At 41.1% G+C, this 21,461-nt stretch overlaps 1 protein-coding gene across 1 annotated transcript in view; it reads right to left on the bottom strand.

The window, feature by feature from the left end:
* The window catches only part of LOC138983860 (von Willebrand factor D and EGF domain-containing protein-like), a gene marked incomplete at its 3' end in the record, with an annotated part of 53,958 nt that overhangs the window by 18,181 nt on the left and 14,316 nt on the right, over positions 1–21,461 (bottom strand). Inside the window, 10 exon segments of the mRNA XM_070357197.1 lie at positions 38–149; positions 922–1,078; positions 3,167–3,372; positions 6,671–6,865; positions 8,516–8,579; positions 10,624–10,700; positions 14,352–14,557; positions 16,445–16,583; positions 17,103–17,189; positions 17,731–18,002. Coding sequence (XP_070213298.1) covers positions 38–149; positions 922–1,078; positions 3,167–3,372; positions 6,671–6,865; positions 8,516–8,579; positions 10,624–10,700; positions 14,352–14,557; positions 16,445–16,583; positions 17,103–17,189; positions 17,731–18,002 — 1,515 coding nt within the window.

Raw genomic sequence — 21,461 nt, 5'->3', positions numbered from 1 at the left:
AACTTTGTCTGCACGTTTAGACAAACACTCTACTCACAGTTTGTTACACTCGTTGAAAACATGTTTTTCTGTTTTGTTTCCTCTTCGGCTGTTTTCGACTCCTGGGTTGATCTTGTGACGTCTTTAGTGATGTCACAAGTGGTGCAGCCCTACAGACATGCAACAACAGGGACAGATCTGTTATAAATTGTTTATAATTATGTACCTTCACACAAATCAAGTTCATGATCAAATATTGCTATCTCTATTTCGATCATCGGTTCATATTTCACACATTCTTCGCTGTTGGTGACACTATAGGTGGTCTTTCCGACGAAACAAGACACGGATTTACTATTTATGCCCTTGTACACAAAAACATCAGTCTTCGAACTTAGAAAGGGGTTCGTTACCGCTTTGTCAAGTTTGTGAGACGAGCGCGTGCCTGTTTACTTGACTTCCAAAAGAGCTTTCAGTCAGTCAAAATGGAAAAACACACGAAATCATGATTTTGTTTGCTCTTTTGCGTTGTTCACTTGTTTTTGTTTTATTTACAAGCGAAAAACCTCAAAATTGAAGGTTGTGTTGAGCGGCACGAATCCCGCTGTGCTGTTCGGCCGCGAGAGGGCAGTAGTGTTATGCGAAATAACCATGCGCAAAAGAAGTTCGTCTACGCTCGTCAAAGCAAAAAAATTACATTTTGCAATTTAAGAACCCCATATCTAGGTCTGAATAGCAATACAAACGCTATTATGTTTTCAGCGTGGCGATAGGGTTGGATATTTTGACTCTAAAAATTATGATACTCCTCGTCTACGTCTACGTCTACACCATCCCCCTTCCCTCCCTCACACACACACACACACACACACACACACACACACACACACACACACACACACACACACACACACACACACACACACACACAAATACACTGACCCAGATATCACGTGCAGGATCCATGATGACACGATCCACACCACAGTCAACGATGCCTCTCTCAGCTTTACACAAACACTGCTGGGCAGCGATCCGTGGTACCACCCCCTGCACTGGACGAAAAACGCCACCAAACAGAGTTGCGTTGTGCTGTAACCTGCGCAAGCAAATTCAAAGTCTAACTTAGTAGACGGTGTTCGGAAATAACTCTGTCCGATTTTTTCAAGCGGTGTGGCAGAGTAAGAGCCTCTTTTATTGATGCAAGCACCGATTAAAAAGCCGGACAGATTTATTTTCGGAAAATGTTTATTAATTATTGTAGTTTCCATTTTATTAGTTTCATATGTGATCGTGGTCTAATATACCCGACGCTTGATGTTGCGAGCTTATGAACATCCGTGAAATAAGGAAGTCCTCCCAATACAATGACAGTGTACTGTGCAAAGCACAAGCAGTCAGTCGATCAACCAATCACTCAATCAAACCAATATATATTTATTACTCAACCAAACCAATCTATAAACTGTATTACTCAACCAAACCAATCTATTTATTACTCAACCAAAACAATCTATTTATTACTCAACCAAAACAATCTATTTATTACTCAACCAAACCAATCTGTTTATTACTCAACCTAACCAATCTATTTACTTAGTATAACAGAGTTCAAGGACTCTCTCACTCAAACCAACCAATCATTTGACCTTGGAATAATGAATAAAGAGAACAAATGTAGAATATGATTAAAGATAGGGAGCATTGTAATTGTCTTTAAATATGTTTTTGTAGAAGAGAGTGTAGATATTATAACAGAAGAGAGTGTAGATATTATAACAGAATTCTGGATTTGATTATAAAAAAGAACCTATGAAGAAGAATGCTCCCCGCCCGTAAAGAACAAAATAATAATAACAAGTTAAAAAGGGCAAAAAAGTCACGGTTAATTGTAGCAGCCTGTAGCAACTGAGGTAAAAAAAACAAACAAACTAACAAACAAAAACAAAAATCACGCACAATTAATTGACCACTCTACAAACATGCTACGCATTCACTCAATCACTCACTAACTCGGTACCCATACCCATCAGAGTTTTAGTGATGGCACTGGTCTTAAGAGAAACTAGTGCGAGTTGGAAGGATGCTCTTGATCTTGATACGCGCTCATGTGTTATTTATTCATGAACTTTTATATCATGCTTGTGTGTTTTTATACGTACTTAATCTGAGGATATTTTATTATTGGTTTTAAGTTTAACTAAGATAGAGAGAGAGAGGGCGATAGAGAGAGAGAAAGAGAGAGAGAGAGAGAGAGAGAGAGAGAGAGAGAGAGAGAGAGAGAGAGAGAATGTGCGCGCGCGCCTGTGTGTGTGTGTGTGTGTGTGTGTGTGTGTGTGTGTGCCGCGAGAGACCGTGAGAGACTGCTTAGGATCTTTAGATGTGTTTTAGTGCGACTCTAAATTCTTGGCAAATGTGATACGGTTTAGTGTTGTTAGTTTTAAGTGCAATCCTTAATTCTCAGTAAATGTGATGTATTTCATGTCTGTGGTCGCTTGACACTGCATGGCAATTTTCCTTGTTTTGATAAGGACAGTCACATTTTGAGTCTTTGAGTCTTGAGTCTTGAAACATCCGACTATTAAATGGCGTAATGTATCCATCCATTCATCCAACTCTGGTGTTCAGCTCTACGTGTCCGTAGACCATCTGGGTACCGAGTTAGACGGAAACAATAGACCATCAGGCGCTTCAAAACAAATCACTCACTCACTCACTCACTCACTCTCCCTTGTACACTTGATAATGATGTTTTATTTTCGTCTGTACAGTCGAACCTGCCCTCGAGACCACCTCTCCATAAATACCACCTGCCCATTAAGACCACCCATAAGGATCCCCGACGGGTTTTACGACTATATAAATCACTTGTCCAAAGAGACCACTTTTGCTTAGTCCCTTGGGTGGTCTCTTCAGACAGGTTCGACTGTATCTATATATTTGTTTGCTTGGATGGTTAGTAAGTTGTGTTTTTTTGTTTGTTTGCCTCCTTGTTTGCTTTTATTACTTGTTTGATTGGTGGTTTTTTTACATTTATAAAACGTATTATTGTTAGATTAGTCCCTCTCATGGGAGAGGGCAGTACCCTTGTAAATAAAAATAAAATAAAGTGTCTTGTCTTGTATTGTATTGTCAGATACTCAATTAACTAAAAAAGCCAGTCAACCAATCCATTGTTTAACGTCACCTCCACGATTCAGTGAATCCTCTCGGCACCGGGTTGAAAGGGAACACCCGACCATCTGGTGCCGTCATGTCGTTGTGCGTGTTGTTGTCGAACGTTCCACACAGACCAGACGTGTTGTCGAACTCTGACCCCGTGACCTGTATCTCCACGTTCAGGTAGGACCGGAAGTCTGTGACCTTGACCCATTCTCCGCTCACGAAGGTAATCTGAGGAAGGAGTAGGAATTGTACTACTTTGGTGCACGCATCACATTTGCTCAGAGTTTTTTCCCCGATCATTATTACTGTGGAAACACATTGCTGCAAAAAGCCTGTCTTCAACAAGACCCGTAAGTTAGCTTGCAGATAATTGAACTCAGATCGCAGGACTTTATTTCGAAAAGAGGAAAGTTTGAGCATTGGTCTTATCTTCCAACGTTTCGTTTTTACGTACACAGTATAATTCCTCAACGTTCAGTATTCATACAAATTCAAATTAGCACGGATTTTCCTTCAGGATTTTGTTCATATTTATAACCTAGAATTACAAAAGCATGGGGGATTGCAGATCCAGGAACGTGGGGCCGCCATGATTTAATTCAACCTAACATGAATCAAGCAACACAAGTAAGAAAATATGTTAGTGGGTCTAAAAGCTTTTACATGGAATACGGCCATCCTTCTACTATAACACTACACAGGATCTGAACACAATAGATTCAGGAATGTGGTACCGCCTAATTTGTTTCAACTGAACATGAATCACGCAACACAAGCAAGAAAATATGTAAGTTAAGGGAGTCTACGCTTTTACATGGAATACGGCCATCCTTCTACTATAATACTACACAGGATCTGAACACAATAGATTCAGGAATGTGGTGCCGCCATGATTTGTTTCAACTGAACATGAATCAGAAAATATGTAAGTTAAGGGAGTCTACGCTTTTACATGGAGTACGGCCATCCTTCTACTATAATACTACACAGGATCTGAACACAATAGATTCAGGAATGTGGTGCCGCCATGATTTGTTTCAACTGAACATGAATCACGCAACACAAGCAAGAAAACATGTAAGTTAAGTGAGTCTACGCTTTTACATGGAGTACGGCCATCCTTCTACTATAACACTACACAGGATCTGAACACAATAGATTCAGGAACGTGGTGCCGCCATGATTTGTTTATACTGAACATGAATCACGCAACACAAGCAAGAAAATATGTAAGTTAAGTGAGTCTACGCTTTTACATGGAATACGGCCATCCTTCTACTATAACACTATACAGGATCTGAACACAATAGATTCAGGAACGTGGTGCCGCCATGGTTTGTTTCAACTGAACATGAATCACGCAACACAAGCAAGAACATATGTAAGTTAAGTGAGTCTACGCTTTTACATGGAGTACGGCCATCCTTCTACTATAATACTACACAGGATCTGAACACAATAGATTCAGGAATGTGGTGCCGCCATGATTTGTTTCAACCTAACATGAATCACGCAACACAAGCAAGAAAATATGTAAGTTAAGTGAGTCTACGCTTTTACATGGAGTACGGCCATCCTTCTACTATAATACTACACAGGATCTGAACACAATAGATTCAGGAATGTGTTGCCGCCATGCTTTGTTTCAACCTAACATGAATCACGCAACACAAGCAAGAAAATTTGTAAGTTAAGTGAGTCTACGCTTTTACATGGAATACGGCCATCCTTCTACTATAACACTACACAGGATCTGAACACAATAGATTCAGGAATGTGGTGCCGCCATGATTTGTTTCAACCTAACATGAATCACGCAACACAAGCAAGAAAATATGTAAGTTAAGTGAGTCTACGCTTTTACATGGAATACGGCCATCCTTCTACTATAACACTATACAGGATCTGAACACAATAGATTCAGGAACGTGGTGCCGCCATGGTTTGTTTCAACTGAACATGAATCACGCAACACAAGCAAGAAAATATGTAAGTTAAGTGAGTCTACGCTTTTACATGGAATACGGCCATCCTTCTACTATAATACTACACAGGATCTGAACACAATAGATTCAGGAATGTGTTGCCGCCATGGTTTGTTTCAACCTAACATGAATCACGCAACACAAGCAAGAAAATATGTAAGTTAAGTGAGTCTACGCTTTTACATGGAATACGGCCATCCTTCTACTATAATACTACACAGGATCTGAACACAATAGATTCAGGAATGTGTTGCCGCCATGGTTTGTTTCAACTGAACATGATTCAATCAAAACAAGAAAGTATGTTAGTAAGTCTACGCTTTTACATGGGATACGGCCTTCCTTCTATTCAAACTAAAACTACCAACTGCCTGGCTGCTTTCTGTGCAGAGTGGTGATTTATTTTATGATTTCTGCAATTTCGAAAGCCACAGTCCTAGCTCTGTGTCCAAGTGGAGGGGTGGATTCATCTCTTTTTTTCTGTTTTTTTGTTTGTCCTTGTCAAGTTCAAGTTTTATTAGTCCATAACCCATGGGGGCATTTTGAAGAATAAATACAATCAATACAATCATGATATATGCTAATATAGTAAATAAATGGAGGTAAAAAAATAGAGAGAAAAAAAGAAAAACTGTTACAATTCTATTAATAATAAAGTCCAAACTATTCTTTAGCAATTTCTTTTTCTTAGTAGCAAACAACTTTTTAAATTTAAGTGCATTAGGTTTTTTCCAAGAGCTTGGGTAGGTCTGAGGTGGCAAGCAAATCTGTTTTCACGAGAAGGACTCTGCCGTGAACCCTGTTTGGCGTGATATCATTTACCCAAACCAATTTCGGCAGTAAATACATGACAAAGGCAGAACAAGCAAGTCGCGTGAAGCGATATAAAAACATTTAGTCAAACTGTCGGCATCGAACTGAAATATCAACACCAAAAACCAGTCATCGCCGAGACTACATTCAGATAGTCTCGGCTAGACTTCCCCGAAGACCGAGACGGGTCACGCTCGTCTCCGCAAAGCGTGGGAGCATTATACTCGACCTATTTTTTTTAATTCTGAGCGCGTTTTTCAATTAAACGTAACGTATCTATACATTTTGGAATTCAGGAGAAGATAAAGAATACAATGCAATGCGTTTTTAATCTGTAAGTGAAAAATCATATTCAATGACAAATTGAATAAGCAAACTAATCAACTAATTGTTAAGCTTCCGAGCTGAAATGCAATCCCAAAGTCCGGCCTTCGTCGATTGTTTGAACAAAATTTCAATCAATTTGTTTAATAAATGACGGCGTGACAATGCCGCCTCAACAATTACTAAAACCCGGATATGACGTCATCAAAGACATTTATCGGAAAAATGAGGAAAAAAACGTCTACACAGGAACTCCCATCTCAAGTTTTATGAAGATCGGTCCAGTAGTTTTGTCTGAATCGCTCTACACATACACACACACACAGACACAAACACATACATACACCATGCCCCTCGTCTCGATTCCCTGTCTTGACTAAATGTAAAAACAACACTTGAACAACCATGTAGTTCCTTCCGTCAGAAGTTCGCGTGATGGTAGTCCCGATGTGCAGCTCTTCATTTCCCAGGATGCGTATTTCCGGTGGCAGCTGACCTTGACCTTGACAAAGGTTGACCAAAATGGTGTCTTTGTGATGCTGCACGGCAACACCGCAGATACAAGACCGGCCTGCGCACGTCTGTGTCTGGATCTGAACCTGAAACAACAAACGGCTCTCACTGATTAGGCGCCACCTAGTGAGCCATGCTGACTGGTTCTCCTGAATAGTGTGGTGTCAATTAAGAAATGAAGAACCCAAGTAAATTGCGTCAATACATTTTGTGTCAAATGTGTTTTTACCTCATTTTGTTTTCTTTTTTGTTGACCTCATTTCTTCTCTCTCTCTGACTTCACCTGCTGGTCCGCGAGCAGCTTATCGCCTTTAACTTAGCGTGGCGTTTTTTAAGTTTACCTAATTATTTATAATTTATGACAAAAACTGAACAATCCAAACAAAAGTAATTACCAAAAGACAAATTTCCATGTTTATGTAAAATGAAAATGGACATTACAGTTTTCTTATCTCATCTTATCTTATCTTATCTTATGTAGATCGCTTGCGATCCTTATGTCCGATTTCAAATCACTCGCAGTAGAAACACATGTTACGCATGTTTTTTGTTTCTTGTTTGTTTGTTTGTTTACGAATATGAATACGAATACTTTATTATCTCATACAGAGAAAGTTCAGTGTGGTGCACATTAAAAGACAAAACAAATAATAAGACAACAGATAAAAGTACCATACGAAGCATACTACACTCGCGCACGCATATGTACACTAACAGGAATAGTAACATGATTCCAAATAGGTTAATTGCCGTCAGCTTTAGCTAAAAGTTTACCGCTAAAAACTATCATTATCACAGGACTAGATATGTCATTGAACAATATTTATCACAGGACTAGTCATTCGAGGGTTATCACACTCAGCATAAGGGTGCACATCAAAGAGTTTGTTTGTTTGTTTCCCAGCCGACCACTAAGGGCCATATCAGGGCGGTGCTGCTTTGACATATAACGTGCGCCACACACAAGACAGAAGTCGCAGCACAGGCTTCATGTCTCTCCCAGTCACATTATTCTGACACCGGACCAACCAGTCCTAGCACTAACACCCCATAATGCCAGACGCCAGGCGGAGCAGCCACTAGATTGCCAATTTTAAAGTCTTAGGTATGACCCGGCCGGGGTTCGAACCCACGACCTCCCGATCACGGGGCGGACGCCTTACCACTAGGCCAACCGTGCCGGTCTTCTTGTTTGTGAGAACACTTGAACAGTAATTATTCACAACGTGAGGTCTGTGATTGACCGCACAGCAAGATCAGAAGTGTCCTTTTCCTGACAAACAGATCGGTGGGGTCTATACCCTCCTCTCCAAGGATACCGATACAATCCAAACAAAAATGTTGGTTTTTTTTTAATCAATTTAGTAATTGAGCGACAAACAGCAATGGCGTATACTTATTGTTTCCATAAATGTTCTGGGCTTTCTGAGGCACAGGTACTTTATACCATGCGTGTTTCTATCTCGTGAGTCCTCTCATAGCATTTCAAATAATCATAAATCTGCCATGCGTGTTCCTATCTCGTGAGTTGACCCAAATCGATATGCTCTTCTTTGCTTTTACATTACCTCATAAATACCCGATAAATGACTAAACATAATGGCTCCATGCTAAGTACGTTTTAGTTGTATGTTTAGCCTGTACATGTATAACCAGTGTTGTGTTTTTCTTACTGCAAAGACAAACACAGCAAAAACACAACTAAAATTTTAAAAAATGAAAACAAGAATAGTTACCTCAAAGTTGTTCTGTTCGCTGCGGAGCATAACAAAGTACCCTTCGTCGTATAAGTGGTACGCGCTGAAAGACAAATGATATCGTTAGTCTAAAATCTAATTATCGCCTGTTTCTTATACTGCTGAACATGTCTGCAATGACCACCCGAGGGTCCGACCAAAAATAGTCGTTATAGGGAGGTGGTCGCTATGGAAAAGTGAACTACATAGATGAACAACTCGAATTCTTCCTATGATTTTGTCGATTAAACGCAGACATTTTATTATTATTGGTCAACAAGCTATACACGATATTTAGTCGTCCCTGAAGTCACATGCCTCAAAAAACAGAAATCTAAGTTGAATCGATACATTTAGGTTCTACCTCGTTCTCGCACCAAGCAGGATTAAGGGCGAAATTGCGTTGTACACAAGTCTATGAATGCTATAGTTTAATGTGCTTCTGGTTGTATTAATCGGAGACCATCTGCACTTAAATCCCTCGGTGCTTTTAATGTTAATCATTACAAACCCCACAATGATGTGCTTGGCAAAACAAAACAAGTCGCGTAAGGCGAAAATACAATATTTAGTCAAGTAGCTGTCGAACTCACAGAATGAAACTGAACGCAATGCAACGCAGCAAGACCGTAGCATCGTCAGTCCACCGCGCACGGCAAAGGCAGTGAAATTGACAAGAAGAGCGGGGTAGTACTTGCGCTGAGAAGGATAGCACGCTTTTCTGTACCTCTCTTCGTTTTAACTTTCTGAGCGTGTTTTTAATCCAAACATATCATATGTATATGTTTTTTGAATCAGGAACCGACAAGGAATAAGATGAAAGTGTTTTTAAATTGATTTCGAAAAAAAATTTTGATAATAATTTTTATATATTTAATTTTCAGAGCTTGTTTTTAATCCGAATATAACATATTTATATGTTTTTGGAATCAGCAAATGATGGAAAATAAGATAAACGTAAATTTGGATCGTTTTATAAATTTTTATTTTTTTTTACAATTTTCAGATTTTTAATGACCAAAGTCATTAATTAATTTTTAAGCCACCAAGCTGAAATGCAATACCGAAGTCCGGGCTTTGTCGAAGATTACTTGACCAAAATTTCAACCAATTTGGTTGAAAAATGAGGGCGTGACAGTGCCGCCTCAACTTTTACGAAAAGCCGGATATGACGTCATCAAAGACATTTATCCAAAAAATGAAAAAAACGTTCGGGGATTTCATACCCAGGAACTCTCATGTCAAATTTCATAAAGATCGGTCCAGTAGTTTAGTCTGAATCGCTCTACACACACACACACACACACACACACACACACACACACACTCACACACACACGCACATACACCACGACCCTCGTTTCGATTCCCCCTCGATGTTAAAATATTTAGTCAAAACTTGACTAAATATAAAAACAACAACTTTATTTCATTAAACAAAATTACCACACTGCGGAGAAAGGAAAAACAAATGAAAACAATTATCCCTCGGTACTGCTAGCTCTTGGGAGAACTACAATTTCCCTTCGACTTGGTAAGTACTTGGTAAATTTGTCAATTGGCGTCCACATGGACGGATGCTATTTCCCGAGATAAAACATGGTAGGATCCATGGAACTGGTAGGATCCATGGTAATGGTAGGATCCATGGTAATGGTAGGATCCACGGTAATAGACGATTTGTGGAAATAACTCCGTCGGGTTTGTGTGGGCCGTGGGACAGCGACCGTTTCTTGCAAAACCTCGTACAAACATTGGAGGGGCCAATCACTAGAGAGGTGTGCGGAGGAAACATGTGCATGTTTCCACGTATTTCTGACAGACCCCTCGCTGGTGATTGGCCCCTCCAAAGTTTGGCAGATGTTTTGCAAGAAAGGGTCACTCTATCACAACACATGTATACAAACCCGACAGAGTTATTTTCGGAATTCGTCTATTGACGGAACGGTCTACATTGGTAGGAAGGGTTCCTTAACAGCTCAAATCGTAGACATGTGTGTTGAATGTATGTAAATATGAATAAATGTATATTTGTATACATTTTGTTTAAAATTAAGTATATTCATAAAGCAGCTAAAACCTGACTTGCAACAACTAACTTTACTCACTCGGTTGACTCCAGCCCAAGTATGTGTGGATCGCCGTAACCATAGCAACGGCTTGTCTCTCGGTCCAGTGTCCTTATCTAAACATTTATAAGGCGGTCAATAATCAAGATAAGCCACCAGACTAAACATCTAGACAACCAAGCATCACAATCAGTGGACCACTCCTCGTGCAATTACTGTTCAAGGTGCAGAATAAACTAAGCCTTCATTTGCTTCGGTCGTGAGTTCAAATCCCGGCCGCGGCCACCTGGTGCATGGGTTGAGGGTGGAGATTTTTCTGATCTCCCAGGTCAACTTATGTGCAGACCTGCTAGTCCCTTATCCCCCGTCGTGTGTACACGCAAGCACAAGACCAATTGCGCACGGAAAAGATCCTGCAATCCATGTCAGAGTTTGGTTGGTTATAGAAACACGAAAATACCCAGCATGCTTCCCCTGAAAGCGGCGCATGGCTGCCTTAAACGGCCATACACGTAAAAATCCATTCGAGCAAAAACATGGGTGAACGTGGGAGTTTCAGCCCACGAATAAAGAGGACGAGAAGAAGATTTGGTTCGTGCGTCTGTGTTTCTTGACCAATACTCTTGTTGGTACTGCTGTGTTCCTAAGACTCTTCACTTCCCTTAGATATGAAGCTCACTGTGTTTAACTGGATCAAACACGTCATAGTCGCTTTTTATTTAGTATTACATTAAATACGGCTATCCCACCACTTGGACACATACCAAGAAGCAACTGCCGTGGATGCGTTCTGAGCAGAAGGTTAATTTTTGTACGAATTTCTATCTCAAAAGCAATTAGACTACGAACTTGATTCAGAAAAACAATTCTAATTCTGCACAGCAATAAGTCAGAATGTTGACTTTTGATATGTGCCCCAGAAGATGAATGGTCATATCCCATGTAAACGAACAGAAAGATCTGAGATAATGAACTGACCTGTTTTGTTGGCAGACCAACAAAAAATGCACATCTGATAACAAGCCACCAAACATCGATTTTGTCATAATTATGGAAGTGCAAACGTACGCACAATAATAGACGGAGATCCCTACACTGAACGTACTTTTTAGAATGCAATGCAGGGCCCCAAAGCGCATCAAAAGTTCGAGATAACACGTCATACTTGTCTGTGACGTCAAACATGGTAGCAGGCTAATTGCCCCCTGGAAAATTGCCCCCAGGACAATTGCCCCCTGGAAAATTGCCCCCTTGACTATAGCCTCCCCCCACCCGCGATAACTGCCTCCCAGACAATTGCCCACCTAGGACAACTGCCCCCCGATTTTATTTGAGCATTCACTACAAGAAGTGTGTGTGTCTGTGTCGGTTTGTCTGTGTGTATGTCTGTCAGTTTTTCTATGTCTGTGTGTTTATAGTATTTATGTGTATGTGTCCATGCGTGTGTCTGCGTGCGAGCGTATGTGTGTGAGTGTGTGTGTGTGTGTGTGTGTGTGTGTGTGTGTGTGTGTGTGTGTGTGTGTGTGTGTGTGCGTGCGTGCGTGCGTGCGTGCGTGTGTGTGTGTGTGTGTGTGTGATGTTCTCCCGGAATATTCCCACGAAAAAAGACACTTCATATCACACTATGCGTGATCACAATTAATGTATTATCAGTACACGAGGGCTTTGTGCCCCTGGACTCTTGGGACCTTCTAAAACTCCGCTGAGGGGGTCCATGGACCCTCTAAAAAGTGAAAGTGGGATTCCCAGGACCCTCAGCTTGGGCGTCCGTGGGAAGCCCTGCATTGATACCGTCTCTGAGTGTGCACATTAAGTTGATCCGTGTCCTCTCCTGTCTGAAATCGAACACATGACCCGAGGATCATAAAATCTTCTGCTCTACATACTGAGTTAGCTTACATGATGTTCTGGGACCCATAAGCCGGATATGTAGAGGTTACATGCCGAGTCTCATTGTACATTAGAGCGTTCGGAACTTTTCAGTCCCAAAAGTAGTACTGACACAGAACAGCTTCTCAACCCATTGCGTTATCGAGGATTCAGGCTGTTGCTGGCTCGTTATTTATTTGGTTGCTGGGTGTTTATCGAAAAATAACTAGCTCTACAAGTTTACAGAGGTAAAGAAGCAGAGGGGGGAATAAGTATAAGTTACAGCTCCGTCCATCCATGGTATCGCGTGATATTTTGTTGAGACTGGGTCAATGAATATGATGACGTCACTCGAAGCTCTGCCGAGAGTGACGTCATTATATTCTTTCACCGGGTCGAGACAAAATATAACGCAATACCATGGATGAATCAGAGCAGTAACGTATATATATGGCATGACCAAAGTAAGGAGAATTTGTCATGGGATGTGGAAACAAAGCATGGGAAATTCACCATGGGCAGAATAATCAACACAAGCCTAGAAGTTGTAAAACTATATTTTGTTTCAGTGCAAGGCCAGTTTTGTCCAGTTCCGGAAAATACATCATGAATTCATTCACCCTGTCGAGACGAAATACCAATTCCATTGATAAATCGGATGTGTAAAGTATATATCCCGTGACGCATCAAAGCTAAATTTTGTTTTGAAATGTCTTCACAACGTACAGATAATTTATAAGGACATAATCGTCATCACAAGGCAGCAAAAAACGCATACTTTGTTTGTCGTCTGCTACAAATCTAGTCTTGTTGGTTGACAGAGTGAATAAAAGCTTCAATCGTACCTTCATCAACCGGACTAAATGCTCAATCCGTTGTCATTTCGCAACTGAACATTGGTTTTTATCTTTTAACTTTTTGGTTAACATTGAAACGGCAACCCAAAAGAGTGTGTCAGCTGTTTCAAGACACGAGCTTATATTACGGAGATTTAAGAAACGAAACGTTGGGACGTTTCGTTTTGAAGTTGTGGTAAACGTCATTATTTCGGGGGTCTCTCGCTGGAAAGGTGAAGGTCAACTGAAACGGAACGTGGAACGTCAAAACGCAGTCACGTTTTCCACCCCCAAAAAACGAACAATATTTCGTCAACTTTTGTGAGTATTTTTGCACACTAACAGTTTTATTTGTTGGCCATTTTATGCATTGCTAGATTCATCAACCCTTTCACAGTCTTTCAGCGCTGAGAATGTGTTCATTGGAGGTAGACAACTGTTGTGAACTGAAATATTTTGAAGGGTGCTGATCCTGGTACATTTATCCAACTTCATGGTGAGAAAGCAAATGGCGAAGCAGAAGTAGGTCATCGCATCGAATTTTTATTCTGGCTTCGTATGTGATCAGGTGCATGAATTGAAAAATGTGAAGCTCTTGTGCGTGCAATGCGAGTATGTCAATCCTTTATTGACTCGTGGAGTTGAAATTATGCCATGCCCAGTCAGCGGATCATATCCTGCCATGCCCGGCCTTTCATTCCGAAACGAAACGTGAATACATCTAAATCTTGTCTGCGGCCTATGCCGTCTCGTTACACGTTCCGTTTCGCGGGGTGACTCATTCACCAAACGAAACGAGCTGCAAAACGAAACGTGCTGTTTCTTAAATCTCGCTATTAGCTAGTTGCTTTGTTCCGTTGTCTAAAATGACACCGGAAGCGAAACAAAATTGTCGCGCATACCAGAACTTCTTCTTCTTCGTTCGTGGGCTGAAACTCCCACGTTCACTCATGTTTTTGCACGAGTGGGTTTTTACGTGTATGACCGTTTTTACCCCGCCATTTAGGAAGCACCAGAACAACTCACGATGGAACTTCCTGTTGTCTTGTCTTAAAAGTATACCTGTATTTCCGGTGCTGGATACCGAGTCCATAAAGATGGGGCAAGGTTGTAGACCGCAAGGAAACGAAGGGACAGATCGTGATTCCCGTCACGAACGAAGTCACGTGTTGCCATTATCCGCGTGCTGGTGGACACTCTGCGCGTGCGCGCGTTCCAGTCTTCACTGCGCAGGCGCAGTATGCAGCTATCAGCGATAGCAATGTCCTCTGTGGGTAAAGATTGAGAATGAAATATTTCAGGACACAACTGCAACAATATGAAAAACACACGATTTCTGCAATCGGCAAAGAGGACAAAAGAAATTAATGCAGGAATATTTGATTTGCATGCAAAAACAGCTCCAAAAACAGCCAAGGCTATAGATATAAGTTCAATGTGCATTGCTCTATGATCCAATCGCTTCCTTTCAATGGGAATCTGGAAGCAACGAACGTCCCGACACCCAAGTGGACGCTTGTTTAGGCGTAATAACGTCACGCTCATAAGATAATTGCCTATGTCATTTGTTGATGTTTTGAGAAAAAAGCAAAAATCCTTCCTTGGTTTCTGAATAATCTGCCTCTCTCGTTTTAGTTACAAGCTGCAAACTGCCTATCGTGAGCTGTTACCACTGGACAAACGTGAGATAAAGAGCTGACAGCAACATTTTCAATCAGCAAAACTGCATAACAACCCACAAAGAGCTTTTGCATACCTTCGCATTTTCAAAACAAGTCTTCCTGTATCATAAAGAAAAAGTGCCTCACTCAAGAAACGAGATCGGCAGTTTTGCTTACGTTACCGTGGCAATGGTTTCCGATGGTCTGAGAGTTTGTACTCTCCAACACATGATAGAGACCCTTCCATTAGCTTCCCCTGTAGTTTTACTACAGAAATGCTTATCACTGAGATAGGTATTTTCCTTATGAGCGTAACGATAAGCAAGCTGCACTTCTGGCAAAATGACCGAGGTCGTTTACGTGCCGCAATAGTGACACGGGGGTGGTACATGGATACCCTCACTGAGTCTGCAAAAAGAATGTATCCGTGTTTGTCCCGACCTGAGTTCGAACCTGAGACCCGAAGAGTACAATTGCAGTGCTCTTACAACTGAGCTACCAGGCCCAGACGTTCAATCATATCGCGCATAGCGGGAGAAGGCATTGATACGAAACAGATAATGCTTCATGGCTTGCTGTGTCGTATCACATTTCGCTCGTATTTTAAAAATCGATTCGTGTAAATCTGGTACGACACAGCAAGCCATGTAGTATTCTCTATTTATATGCCAAAACGTATCTTTGCTAACTGTTCTATGACACTTTCACACCTATTTTACTTCTCATCCAATGCGTTCTTCGTCAGGCGTCCACCACCACCGCACCACTACTACTACCACCGCCACCACCACTACCAACACAAACAACATTATTATTAATTTTTTTTTTAAGATGCTTAAATTAAGCGTGCCCTTTTAATCGATAAACACTAACATTATATGACACACTTGGTATCTGTATGTTTAACTGTACATTAATCTGCAAACAACATTAATGTTATCAATACTCATTTCCGATGTCAAAGCCTGGCCAGCTCTATGGCAGTGAGCATGACGGCATACGTTAACAGGACAGTTTAACTGGGACTGTGAGTAGAAGGGTTATTCTCCGGAGCTGTGTACCAGTGGAAACCATGTTACAAAGTTGACATTACTTTACTTAACTGAGGCATTGTAACCATACAAATTGCTTTCATTAATACATACTGGTTCCATATATTATATCCTTGGCCTGCAGATGAAGAATTAGAAATGTGTGCACATTGTTTGTCCACGTTCAGTAAAGTTTTAAAGTAGATCACCTTCGTAACATAGAAATCAAAGGTTGTGACATGGATTTGAACACTAACAATCATAAAAACGAAAATAAATATACAGTACGTTTTTTGTTACATGTCTGTATTATTATCTAACTGGACTATTACTGAAAAACGTAACGAGAATACATTGTATTTGTCATTATATATAATATACGTTATAATCGACTGAAAATGCATGTCACAAAATGTTACACAGCTCTGGAGAATGACCCAGAAATGATCCACATCATACTCACCCCATCTATCTCCCTGAACATCCAGCTCCAGTTGCAGTTCGCAACGGTTGCCACGGGGACACACAATAGGCAAGGTTGAGGTCAAGGTCACTTTTTGGGGACCTTGACCTTCACTGACGGTCAAGGTAGGCGGATTGACCTTCAAACACAAGATTCACGATGTAAGACATTTGAAATAGTATACAGATCAAATCAAAGGTATCCCAATGCTTTTTTTCTGTCGGATTTTGATGTTGACATTTTGCATCTGACTTAAATAGTGAATACTCAGAACTCAGATTTGTTTGACATCAGGTAATTAACCCATGATCCAGGCCGTGGAAGTGGTAGCTTATATTTTCAAACATTTGCATTAAACATTCAAATCATGATCTGTATTGTCACACAACATAATTAGTATGGTACACACACGTGTCATTCTGACGCGTACTAGTCCTGTTTCTTTTGTAGTATACACAATGCAATCATTTGAAACTTGTAAACCTCTGGTATACTGCTAATGACACGCATACCAAACAGCAGAGATGATGGTTCCTTTACTACAAGGTGATGCCTATTAAGGGACTAGCTTAGGTTATTTGCTATCAAAGATCGTACTGCAAGACCTTTTATAAATATCTTATTAATGCCAATATGTTAAAAAAAAAACCATTCTTACCTGAATGCCGCCCCAATAACCGTCACTCGTCACATAGCGGCCAACTGTGTTGGTCGAATCGTCCCGAACGCGCACGCTGCATCGGAGCTTTTCAAACAACATACAAACAAAAAGAAATTTAAGATAGTATATGTTTTGTTGCTGAAGGATATCATGGGTATCTTCTGTGGTATCTCGTCGACGAAAAGTGGACACCAGATTCGCAAACATTGAAATACATGTTTGCGTAGAACAGACAAAGTACAAAGAAGAAACTCGAACACATATAACACACACACAAACACATACACACACACACACACAAACAAACACATACACACACACACAAACAAACACATACACACACACACACACAAACAAACACACACACACACACAGTGCACATACACGCACGCACGTACGCACGCACGCATGCACACACATACACGCACACGCACCCATCCACACACACACACACACACTCACACTCTCTCTATATATCTATCTCTGTTACTCTCTCTATATGTATCGCGCGCATACACACACACACACACACACAAATACACACACACACACACACACACACACACACTCTCTCTCTCTCTCTCTCTCTCTCTCTCTCTCTCTCTCTCTGTCTCTCTCTCCATACCTCTTTACCCACTTGACCGACCCAAGCTCGCTGATCAAGAAAGGCAACTTTGTTCCCATCTCTCAAAGTGTCGGTCGGCACGTCATCCGAAGGCTCCCCGTCAAACGTCCACATGACGTCATAGATATTATGCGTCACTTCTTGTACGGTGCAGTTAAACCGGAAGCCACCGTTGATAACTTCTGGACCACTCAGAATCGGTGGCAGAGATGAAAACCGAGACAGAACCTTGGGTGCGACGGGGGTTGGATTGTGCGGCACCGGGCCAGCATCTGCACAGAGAGACGTTTGTAAAACATATTTCGACTGGGGTGAAGTTTAATATCGGCCTTGTTGGTTCTTGCACCAGCATATGTTGATATGATTGAAGTTGATTTGTTTGAAACAACGTTTTTGATGTCAATACAATATTTGCAATTATTATCGTGAATTGTTATGTGCATGTTATTATTGATCTCTTTTTGATGTTGATTAGTGATGATTCTGATATATATGTATGCTGTATTCTATTTAAAACGTGATTAAAAATGTTTAAAAAAAATTGTTGATTTGTTTGCCGTTTGATTCATGTCGCTCTGCCTGCCTGCCTGTGTGTGTGTCTGTCTGTCTGTCTCTCCCTCTCTTTGTCTACCTCTCTCACTCTCTCTGTGTGTCTTGCAGATTAGAAATTTGTGCTGTCGGGGCTGGGTAAAGGGAGTGGAGGGTAAGGGGGTAGGGGGTGGGTAAGCGAGGGGTAAGAGAGACGAAAGAGAAAACTGGACAGGGAAAAGTCACTGCCTGAAGTATTCAATAAAGCCACACACACACAAAAAAGAAATTACCACATATGCAGGTTTTCAATTCATATTTTTGCAAAGTATCTGCACAAGCATGTGTGCCTATGTGAGTATGTTCGTGGCTGCTTTCATGGGGTGCCTGTATCCTCAGGAATTTGAGGATTTCTTTTATCTCTCTTTTTCTGACACCGTTGATTTAACGTCATTTTTACGGGACAGTTTTTTTCCTTTCAGTTATAAGTTGTAGGCCTAGTAGTTTGACCTTATTGTTTTAGGACAAGTAGAGCTCGTTCACCAGTAGCAAAGACTCACTCTGTCCGTCAGTGTGCCTGAGTGTGTGTGATGGGGGGGGGGGGGGGGCTCTCCCATGACCGGCCACCTGCAATGTACGGACAGGTTTGCACTGGCCCAAGGGTGTCCGTTCATGAGAGGGACTGCTGTAACAGCAAAACTAGTGTGAAACATAAGTAATCAATTTATCCACTTGACTATATTCACAACTTCTTTGCATGTTTTTATGCCTACGGATTTTCAAATACTCTGCAACACATGTAACCCAAATTCAACATGTGCCCGTACAATACTGCTTCTTTTATGAAAACATTGCTTCGGCCATGTTGATTTTAATCAACCAATTTTCTTGTTCATTATATGATTCATTCGCTCGGCTTCCTGACGAGTGGACGTAAACTGATAGAACTATCAAGATAAGTTTTGTGTGAATATTTGTTTGTCTGTTCACTTAAAATACCGTTGGGTCGAAATATCTGTGAATGTATTGTTTTGTCAATAACAAACGTTCTAACAACCTACCTTTCTTGATTTTTGATTCTTTAAATACACCGTTTTTCTCATCAAGTCATTTGACCACAACATTCATGAAACAGAACTGTTTGTGTTAAGTTTGGTGTGCATTTGCTTCAATGCATTTAGAATAATAGTATAGAATCAACAAGAAGAGCAAACGCTCGATCGAGTCACTTTCGCAGTTCTGAATATTATATGAGGCATCAGATGGACAGGAAGAAATTGCTATTCACAACACAATGAGTCACGTTCACATAAAATTTGAGCCCGGTCACTTTTATAGTTTCCGAGAAAAGCCCAACGTTAAGTTGTGTGTTGCCGAACAGAAAAGGCTAGTTATCTCCCTTGTTTTTCTGATAACGTTCGTAAAAGGCTACAGATGTAAATACTTTGATGTAAAGAATAATCCTACAAAGTTTCAATCACATCCGATGAACTTTGTCAAAGATATAAAATGTCTAATTTTTCCTTTGACGCTGACCTGTGACCTTGAAAAAGGTCAAAGGTCAACGAAACCATCGTTAAAGTGTAGAGGTCATTGGAGGTCACGACTAAACAAAATATGAGCCCGATCGCTTTGATAGTTTCCGAGAAAAGTCCAACGTTAAGGTGGTGTCTACGGACGGCCGGCCGAACGGCCGGCCGGACAGACTAACACTGACCGATTACATAGTCACTTTTTCTCAAGTGACTCAAAAATTGCTTTTAGATTGACTTATTTTAAATGAAAAATAAGCAAAGCGATGAATCGAAACATGTTAGTTCACAGATGACAATATAATTTCAAAAAAATATTCATCAGAATGATTTGAACTTTTGCAGAAATGTTTAAAACATTCTGATAGATGTCTTGTTCCACAGGTTGAGCTCTAGAAGAAAAAGTTAAAGTCATACAAATGTTGACTTTGTGGGTACAAAAGTTATGGAAACTGGAAAATGTGTATCTCTTTAACTTTTAACTGAAATGCGTCCAGTTCTCTCTCATTATCAAAAAGGTACAGATATATTGGAGGCACGGTCTGCACAAGTGTGTCCATGCATGGCTCGCAACTTTCGCTTGTGATTCTTCCTGAGCCTAAACAGCTTCCCTGTGACTATGGAAAAACGGTCTGTCCTCCTACTATTACAGATGACAAACACAGACATTTACTAACCTTCGTGGTTGAAAACGACGTTAAACACCAAATAAAGAAAGAAAAGAAACACAAAGCGAGAAATGCTCCCGAGATGATGAATGTCGCTCTAATGGATGTCGCGCCCGTGCGATGTCGCGCTAGCTGGTGTCGTGCCCGTTGAATGTCGAGTTAATGAATGTTAAGGACAGAATATACCTGCGCAGAGTCAGCGGCACAGACGACGCGCTGCATATTATTGATGCTGCGATAGGGATTATGACGAGTACATGTACTTGGCCTATTTTCTTTTCACGCAACGTGTAGCGGGCTGGGATAATCTGCAGTGCGTCGTCTGTGCCTCTGACTCTGCGCAGTTATAATCTGCCCCTTAAGGGCAGAATATACCTGCGCAGTTTTAGCGGCACAGACGACGCACTGCATATTATTGATCCTGCGCGCGATAGGGATTATGACGAATACTTGGCCTGTTTTCTTTCCACGCAATGTGTAGCGGGCTGGGATAATCTGCAGTGCGTCGTCTGTGCCGCTGACTCTGAGAAGGTATAATCGGCCCCTTAGGTTGGTGAGTGTCGTGCTTGAGATGTCGCGCTCGTCGGAATTTGCGCTAGTGGATGTCGTGACAGTTGATGTCGCGTTTCTGGCTGTACTAATGGATGACACGCTATACGGGCATGACATCGATGTTGGACATGTGTTTGGGTGGAAGCTAGGATGCGCTTATCTCGCACAAAAATATAAAGCATCTGCGGTGGTGAGCATCCATGATCGCTTACACGAGAAGAAATGGATCTTTGACTTATTCTCAATATTAAAGGCACAGTAAGCCTCCCGTAAACCATCACAGATACTGTCAGGCTTTTACACACAGTACAAACACTCTTCCATTTGAACGCTCACCAAACGGGAACATCCTAGGTGCCCTCCGTAAAGAGCGAGCAATTTTCAAAGAATTTATTTTTGCGTGGTTTATCTTACCCCTGAGCCATCGTGAACCCGTGTGATCAAGTTTTTC

This window comes from Littorina saxatilis, linkage group LG13, assembly GCF_037325665.1.
Source record: "Littorina saxatilis isolate snail1 linkage group LG13, US_GU_Lsax_2.0, whole genome shotgun sequence".
NCBI classification, from domain to species: Eukaryota; Metazoa; Mollusca; class Gastropoda; order Littorinimorpha; family Littorinidae; genus Littorina; species Littorina saxatilis.
This window is presented reverse-complemented; position numbering and strand designations above follow the sequence as displayed.